General features: G+C 48.1%; 2 protein-coding genes across 2 annotated transcripts; one reads left to right on the top strand and one right to left on the bottom strand.

The window, feature by feature from the left end:
• Positions 1-219: 219 nt before the first annotated feature.
• LOC147982420 (uncharacterized) lies at positions 220-2,713 on the bottom strand. Its single transcript, XM_087517326.1, has one exon. It carries the CDS (start codon positions 2,622-2,624, stop codon positions 381-383), a length of 2,244 nt encoding a protein of 747 aa, XP_087373452.1. The 5' UTR covers positions 2,625-2,713; the 3' UTR covers positions 220-380.
• A 3,761-nt stretch (positions 2,714-6,474) lies between these two features.
• On the top strand, positions 6,475-8,490 carry LOC125549533 (transcription initiation factor IIA subunit 2-like). The gene is made up of 4 exons (XM_048712928.2): positions 6,475-6,648; positions 6,799-6,966; positions 7,078-7,128; positions 8,001-8,490. The coding sequence occupies exons 2-4, from the start codon at positions 6,832-6,834 to the stop codon at positions 8,178-8,180; spliced, it is 366 nt and encodes a 121-aa protein (XP_048568885.1). The 5' UTR covers positions 6,475-6,648; positions 6,799-6,831; the 3' UTR covers positions 8,181-8,490.
• The last annotated feature ends 202 nt before the right edge of the window (positions 8,491-8,692 follow it).

The raw sequence follows: 8,692 nt of genomic DNA, 5'->3' as shown, positions 1-8,692 counted from the left end.
CGAGTGACTCTTTTGCCCCTCTCTTTGTTTCATTTCAGCCTTTGCCTTTATTTTGCTCTTTCTCTGGTACTGGTATGTCCATGGTATTGTATCAATTTTTTTTCTTTTTCAGGAAGCACTTCTGTGGACGTGGAATCAGAGAAAATGGCCACCAATCTTGGCAATCACAAAGTAAGTAATGATTCGCACGATTCACACAATCCAGGTACTCTTTTACTCATTTCGATTGCTGCAAGCTAATGGAACTTTTAAAGGTCGACATACAGTACAAAGACATAACAAACACACAAGGACGAGGGATGAGAAACCCAAGCAGTACAGTACGTTGGAATAGAACAAATCGGCGGAAAAAACAGAGCAATGGCTACTGGCTACTGGGGCTACTGGCCACGGACGATGAGCTTGGGCACGCCATCTCTCTCGTTGATCTCGTACATGTCCCCGACGCCCATGTGCGCCATGAGGAACCAGACCATGGTTATGAGCTCGCCACCACGGCTGAGCTGCGGTAGGTGCGTGCTACCCCGGCACTTGCCTGCCGCGTACGTAAGCATCTCCTCCCACACCCTGGCCACCAGTTGCCACATCAGGTCGTCTCCCAGATCCCTCAGCGCCTTGCCCAGGATCACGCCCTTGAACAGCACCGACCTGCACCGGGTGCCATTCACCGCTGACGGCTCCATGGTCGTGTTCACCCCCAGCAGCATCCTCCGCGCGTCGCGGTGGTCCGGGTCCCACGCTGCCGCAGACTTGAAGAACAGCTTTGCCTCTGCGCAGGTGTCACGGTACAGGACCAGCCCGATGCCCGGCGGTAACATATCCGGCTGCTTGATGAGCAGGTACAGCATGTACTCTGACAAGGTCTCGCTGACCAGCCTCATCATGCTCGTGTCCTCGGTCGCCACCGTAGTCTCAAGTGGGTGGCAGCATAGGTCCGTCGCGATGTGCCACACCAGCAAGGACTCGTGGAACTGCCTCTCCACGCTGTCTGTAAGTACAGCGAGCTTTTCATTCACCTGTCGTTTGATGACCGCCTCGCGCTCTTCCTTATGTGCGGCTTCTCTTGTCCATTTGTTCAGGTTCTCCTTGATCTGCCCATGAAGCTCCGTGAGGGCTCCCTGGCCGCGCGAGCTGCATGCTTCCTTGAAAGCTCCGGAAGCCACCATCTTGGCTTTGATGGACCTCTCCTTGGCCACAGTAAAAAGAAAATCAAGGAGGCCCTGTCTCCTCGAGAGATGCTCACGCTGGATGAAGAAGAAGTCGTCGAAGATCTCCTGGACGTGCAGCATCTCAGACACCCTAGCGAGCGCCCGGACCATCAGCGGGGGGCGGCGGAGGCCGTCCCGCTTGCCCCCCAGGCAGTAGCTCACGAGGTTTAGCTGCGAGGTCTTCTCTGACCAGCTCCGCAGCCGCAGCCGCAGCCGCACGCGCATGGACCGGACGGTCCACGCGAGCCACTGCAGCCACTCCGTCTTCTCGAGGAAGATGAGCATCCGATGGGAGAAGAGGAGCATGGCGAGCGCGGCGATGTCGAGCCCCACGCCACCGAGGAGCAGCGCGTAGGTGATGGCGATGTCAATGTGCGTGAAGCCGCCCTTGTCGTGGTGGATGAAAATGAGGAGGGAGGAGATGAGGCAGGCGGAGGCGATGAAGCGGAGGACGCAGCCGGCCTTGCGGTAGGTGACAGGCGCCTTGGTGTACACCATGTCGTAGATGAAGTTGAGCTCCACGCCAATGACAAGGAAGGCCGTGGTCGGCGAGTACGATAAGTTTTCGCGCTCGAGGAAGTATGCGTGGCTGATACTGTTCTCCTCGTAGTTCAGGATGAGGTCGACGAAGAGGCGCCGGAAGATGAGGAAGAAGTTGAATGCCTGCTGCTCAAGGCTCATGTTGGTATTCCACAGCACGCGTGCGGCCTTGGCTTCCTCCAGGTCGGCCAAGGCCCTCTTGGCCTCGCTGTCTGCACCGGAGATGACGATCTCGACATCCAAGCCGGCCTGCTCCCTGGAGTCGAACTCGGTCATGAACTTGGCGTAGTTTTGGCCCGGGTCAGGAGGGCCGAGGATGCTCTCGCGGAAGCCGTTGATGCTCCCAGAGTAGAGCGAGTAGGTGCGCTCACCGTACTTGATAATGCCAACGACAAACATGAGGACGGTGGCGGGCATCATGGGGTTGTCCTTGAAGGAGCAGAAGAAAATGACGGAGGCAGACAAGAGCTCGAAGAGGAAGCCTATGAGGTGGCGGAGCCACATCTCGTTGTCCTCGATGGAATAGGCAGTGATGGTGTCAGGCCCCCCTAGGTGGAGCAGCAGGAACGGCGTCCAAAAGGCGAAGATGATGGGGCTATTATCAGGGTTAGTGACGGAGGCAATGGTAGAGGACGAGCTGGATTTGCCGCCGATGTTGCCCATGTTATTGAGGAGGAGGCCGAGAGCGAGGTCCGCGACCCAGTCGGCGAGGAGGTAGCATGACCAGATGAGGAAGCTGATCACCGGCGAGGACGAACGCCTACGGACGGGACCCACGAAGATGAGGACCGTTTGGAAGAAGAGGCTCAGCAGCACCGCCACGCGGATCTCCCAGTTGCTGTCATCCTGCGGGATAGGAGGAGCGAATCCTCCCATCACCGTTGCCGACGGTTCAGTTTGAGGTGAGCTGGCTACCTAGCTAACTATGTATCAATGTATGTATGGAGTCTGCATCGAGCCATCGACTGAACATAATAAAAACCGCAGAGAAGAGTAGGCATGTTAAGAGTCCTAAAATAGAGATGGCCGTCGAACAAATCCTTTCCTTGTTTGCAGAGAAAAGAGACAAAGAGAAAAGGGTAAAGTGAAAGCATCTGCAAAAGAAAAATCGCATGCATGCAGATGCAGTGGTGCCTGTAGCAAGATAATAAAAGCTTGCTGCAGAGTGAGTATGCATGAAGGTTTAGGGCTAACAAAGAAGAGCAGCATCAGCAGCATGCAGCATATTTCAGGTTGATTGGAACCAAAGCAAACTAACATGAGCAGCATGCAGGCAGCATATATCAGGCTGGAACGAAAGCAACATATGGATGAATGAAATGGAGTGGTGTCTATATGAAGATGTAATCAAAGCTGAACCCAAATGAGATGATTCTGGCTATCGATGGATCTCCTTTTCAAGTAACAAACAGGGGTTTAGTCTTCAGTGCAAAACTAGCTGCTAGTATAGTAGTATAATCAGTATATACGTACTGGCGAGCAAGCAAGCAAACCGTCTCGATCTGCATCATCGACGGAAAGTACAAGTGATCTGGAATTTGCCCAAAAAAAAGTGTGATCTGGAGCTTTGGTAGAAAAACTGGTGCTGATGTTAATTGCTTGGTATCAAAGGTAAACTGTCTGCAACTCAAAAAAAAATGTGGTAAGCAATCCAAGCAATTCAAAAAATAAAATAAAAATAAAAGGTAGACTGGCTGCAACATGTAAGTTTAATTTCCTGTCCTGTTCCTGACTTATATTTGGATCCAGTAGATGATTTTCTTGACATACACTAGTTTCTAGGCAATCATTTCCAAGTACTATTTGACATTTTTGCTAAATTTTGAAGGACAACATACTTATGCGTGTGTTTCAATGTGTTAATATCATGCGGAGGGACATATTATGATATTAGTGTCACTGACTGAAATTAGAGAGCTCCTTTTCTGTATTCAAAATACAAAATAATTCCAGAGATAACACTCATTTTCACATTGCCTGGCGTTCATCTAGATATGATGCTGTTTATTACCATTGCTGAAAGCAGTACTTCTGCATGACAATAGCTTCACTCAAATAGTTTCTCCCCTAACTAATATTTGAGTCAGATTCACAATATCAGCCTCTATCAAAGTCTCAATCGTTCTGTTGCACAACATTTCAGCTACTTGTTATCTGTTTACCACATTTACTGTGCTCACATTTGCAGCCTTATATACCATGTTTCATGCCGAAATTTGATGATATCATAAACTGCAGTCTGTAACTATCTTTCCATCCATCCATTGGTTGCATTCATGTGATTGTTTTGTCTTGACAGGGTATTCTGCGCACGTACAGGTACTGCGACAATGTCTGGACTTTTGTCCTGAGAGGCGCGACGTTCAAGAACGAGGAGATTGCAGAAACAGACCCCCCCCCCCCCCCCCCCCCCCCCTTTCCAAGGTGGAGACTGTGGCCTGTGATTCCAGTCTGCGTAAGAAGCCTCCCCAACAGTAACTTTTGCCAGCAGTCCAGCCCCTTCAACCATAGTCCTCTCCATGATAGGCCAGGCCCCTTCCCAAACTGAACAACCGCTTATGGAGTGACTTCACCTGCATCTTGCAAGAGCATCAATCAGCATCGCTTGTGGCACAATGATCTCGCTCTTTCCTGCCGATAACAAAACATGTGGATGAGTGGGACTAAGGGTAGAGTGTGGCATGCATGTTCGTGACGTTAAAATCTCTTTGATGTGAAGTGCTCGTCCTCCATTTACGGGGAGTCTTCACGCTGCATTAGTATATTTGCCTTGAGAGTGGTTCTCCCCCGGTTCTTCCGTCGCAAAAAAGGCAATCGGCAGCCGTCATAGGAAGGTCCATGTTGTATCACTTATGGAACGATTTCACTCTATACACTTAATAATAATATTACTTGTGAATGTCTGAACTAAAGAGTGGGATGTGACGTGCTTTGTGATGGTGTCTAACTATGCTATGGGTGTCGACAAACGCAACAGTTGAGCCCGAGAAAAGTTATTAGATTTGAAAACTTTTCTTCCAACACATATTTTCACCTTGGTATATTTGGAACCAGAAGCAGCACGGAAAAATACCCCTTCAATACCATAGAAAGAAGGCATCTCAACTCCACATAAAAGAGGAAGGACGGACATGGACTTTAGGGCATCACTTTGTGCGTTCGGTTTATTCGGTTTACATGGTTCGGTTTATATAGTTTTTCGGTATGTACGGTATTAATACTTCGGTAAATACGGTATGAAATTAAAATACGATTCGGTTTCGGTATATATCAAATTATTTCGGTATGGTTGGGGTATATAAAAACCAAAGTTGTCGCACATGTGAAAACGATATAATAATAATTTACAAATTTATGACTCAAAACACATACTATTTTACACAAATATATTTAAGTGTATATGCATGCATTGATGGTTATGGATGTGTTTAGCATTTTAAAAAGAGAAATATAACTATGTTACAAGAAAAATTTACGTGTTTAGTAGTGAATTTGACTCATGTACAAGAAAAACGACAACTTGTATGGTTATTCATTTCAAGAAATATAAATTATTTTTTACTTTGGTTTATTCGGAGTTCATACCATACCGAAACCAAAAACCAAAAAATACCGTAAAATTGGTTCGATTCGGTTTATTTTCGGTATGGTTTTTCGGTTCGGTTTTCAAATGCACAGAGTGACTAGGGCGTCTCTAGGGAGTGGAACTTCAACTTGGTATCTCTGCAACACGAAGTACTCCTCCTCATTTATGAGGGTCTCCGTAGCTGTATATATGAAATGATACAAAGCGTTTCCATCGGCTGACAGACAGGGACCACCACGAGGAGAAGCGGGTGGGCCGAGAGCTTCTTATTTCTAGGGAGCTAAGAAACCATAGAGATATTATTGATTTGGCTTGAAAATAATAGAGAGATGAGGTTTAATAGGCTTCACTGCCAACCCCCACACTGCTCAAGGACCAACCTTGACATCCTCAAACCACGTCTCTTCGGCAACATCTACCTCAAATCAATGTTGGCAACGTCAACAATTGCGCCTTCGCATTCGACACGACCATCTTCAAGAACTGCAGCACCGCGGTGAGTTCGGATGCCTTCTTCCAATGGATCGTGGTCTTCATCGCAAAGCTTTTGCACATGCTGAGGGACAAAACGGGGAGATCCATCGGCACATTTTATATGCAAATGGTAGCACGGTAACAGAACGGGGCAACATCGTCACCACCAGGGGCGGAGAGGGGGCGGCTGGCCAGGGCTGAGGCCCACCCAAGAATTTAAATTTGCTTGTTCAAAGCAGGTGAACTGCATGCTTTTTTGGAAAAGAAATTCTATAGCCGACCCCCTCCCTCTCAACATTAAGATTTCATAATTCGCAAAAAAAAAAATTGATTTCAGCAAGCCTGCCTCCGTCACTAACTAAAAGGTGCAGTGCCTGTAGGGGTGGGGGTGGAATCGGATTGATGTATATCCGTATGTACGCCGGTAAAGTTGTGCCATGATCTAGGCTGTCCGTTTTCGATCCAACAAAAATATAGTTATGTTCTGCAAGAAAAAGAAACTGGAAACGTGATGGGTCGAAGGTGCCCTTGGGCCTTGGCCAGCGTGACTCGGCTAGCAGGGGCAAAAGGGGAATTAATCCGCAGAACCGACGTACCGCCCGCCGGCGATCCCGGCTATATATACCTTCCCCCGGCCGATTCCCCCTCCTCCCCCGGCCGTATATAAGCACCCAGATTCGAATTTCGCCGCTCCTCCCCGTCCACGCGCGATCCCGCTCTCCCCTCCCGGACCTCGCCGGCAAGCAAGCTCCAAGGCCTTGCCGGCCCGTCCGCGGCCCCAGATCCGAAGCGGCTACCAGTACCAGCGCGCCCGCAGCCGATCGACCACCCCGCCGGCCGGTAAGAGCGCGCCGGCCTTTCTTCGCGGTTGCTTTCCGGGTGGAGGGCTTTTGGTTGCCGGGGGCCGCGGGGTTGATTGGTTCGGCGGAGGCGCCGCGGGGGACGTCTAGGGTTTCTGAACTCTGACGCTTACTGTTGATTGATCAACAGGGACAGGGCCACCCGGAGGTCAGGGGAGGAGGGATGGCGACGGAGGCGTTCGAGATGTACCGGCAGTCGGAGATCGGCTACGCCCTCACCGAGACGCTGGACGAGATGGTGAGCAGCGGCGTGCTCAGCCCCGACCTCGCCATCACCGTCCTCCTGCAGTTCGACAAGGTCCCCTCCCTCCCCCTTGCTGCTCCTGCAATAAACTTATCAATCAGCATGTCCTGCAATAAACAAACTGCATGCATGCCGGATGTTTTGATCCTGGTCTTGTTGTTTCAGTCCATGGGACACGCGCTGGATAAGCATGTCAAGAGCAGGGCCTTCTTCAAGGTACCAACCAACCAAATTGCCTACTCTCTTGTGCTATGCATTCATCCATCCCTGTGATTGTCATGTAGTACAGGTTTAATTTGTTTCAAGGGAATAATGCACTCATGCTGAAATACCTTGCTGTTGCTACCTGTTACTGATAATGCAGATCAGCTACACATTTTTTTTTGTCTTCTGCTTGATGCTATGTATGACGTACGACTTGTGTGCTTAATTATCAAGTAAATTGTTCTGCGTGTTATTTTCCAGTTCTTTATTGAGGAGCAGATTTATATATACTTCTCCGGAAAAAGATACCTGAACTTGCGTGTGTGCTAGATAGCCAAATTACGACAGTTTGTTTAACCTCAGTTGGGTGATAAGTTAACACATGTTCCAGGAGATCTGTTTGCTTTGGTCCAAAAAATAAATTAAAAATGTAACTGTATATGTGCTCATGTTGATTGCTTAGACTATCAGAGGGTAAACTGTCCCTTTCCTGTTCCTGACTTATATCTGGACCTACTGGATGTTTTCATTCTTAACTTGACATATCACGATAGTTTCTCGCAATAGTTTCCAAGTAGTATTTGATCTTTTTTGCCGATCGAGTTTCCGAGAACAGACTTATGTGTTCCACTGTATTAGCGACACAAGAAGAGGGGACCTCCTTTCCTGTATCCCAGCCGGGAAACAATTCTGGAAACAACAACCATTTTTTGCATGTTTCTGGCATGCCATCTAACAGAAAGCTATACTTTTCTACATGGCAATAGCTTAACTCAAATAGTTCACCTCGCTATATTTTGTCTTCACAATGTTGCAATCTCTAGTCATGTTTCCATCCATACATTGATTTCATTCACATGATTGTTTTCCTCTTGTCTTGACAGCGCGGCAATCTGTGCACATACAGGAACTGCGATGACGTCTGGACATTAATCTTGAGAGACGTGACGTTCAAGAACGAGGATATCGAAACAGTCCTCCACAAAGTGAAGATCGTCGCCTGCGATTCTGCTGTGCTTAAGAAGCCTCTCAAACCTATTACTTGCCATCAGTGCCAACCATAGTCCACTTCATGATGCACCAGGCGCCATCCCCAAACTACGGCTTATGGAGCATCTAGGCAACTTCCATTGTGCTAGAGCATGGTATTTGTGAAGTTGTTATTGTTTGCATCGCCACTGGAATGATGGTTTCGCTCTTTCGTGTCAATAACATAACTTATGGATGAGTGGAACTACGAATAGAATGTGTCATCTTTGTGATTTTCTGTATTCAAATACACATATCCTTACACAAAGTAGATCTGGAACTATATATATGTAATAAGCACTACATAGTACATACAGACAGAACTATTTACAAGTTGAAAGTGAACATTTACTCCAAGGACAGCTGCTGAGAGTGGAACTTGAGCTCGTTGTGGAAGCTTTGTAACACGAACTGCTCCTCCGTGATGAGAATCGTCACGCTGCACTCCGACTTGGAGAATGACTGAACGCTTCTCTCCTGTTCTTCCGGCGTGTTGGGAAACATAGTAGGAAAAAAAAGAATCGCCCTATGAATCAAACTCCCAAGA

Source organism: Triticum urartu, chromosome 3A (genome assembly GCF_056163025.1).
Source record: "Triticum urartu cultivar PI428250 chromosome 3A, HENAU_Tu73, whole genome shotgun sequence".
NCBI classification, from domain to species: Eukaryota; Viridiplantae; Streptophyta; class Magnoliopsida; order Poales; family Poaceae; genus Triticum; species Triticum urartu.
Note: the sequence above shows the minus strand (reverse complement) of the source record. Positions and strands in the feature narration are given on the sequence as shown.

Bases quoted from the DNA above. Each gene is read 5' to 3' on its own strand.
- LOC147982420 (XM_087517326.1), bottom strand. From the start codon at position 2,624: ATGGGAGGATTCGCTCCTCCTATCCCGCAGGATGACAGCAACTGGGAG.
- LOC125549533 (XM_048712928.2), top strand. From the start codon at position 6,832: ATGGCGACGGAGGCGTTCGAGATGTACCGGCAGTCGGAGATCGGCTAC. The intron at 6,967-7,077 runs GTCCCCTCCCTC...TTGTTGTTTCAG, and splicing joins TCCTCCTGCAGTTCGACAAG to TCCATGGGACACGCGCTGGA. The intron at 7,129-8,000 runs GTACCAACCAAC...TTGTCTTGACAG, and splicing joins AGAGCAGGGCCTTCTTCAAG to CGCGGCAATCTGTGCACATA.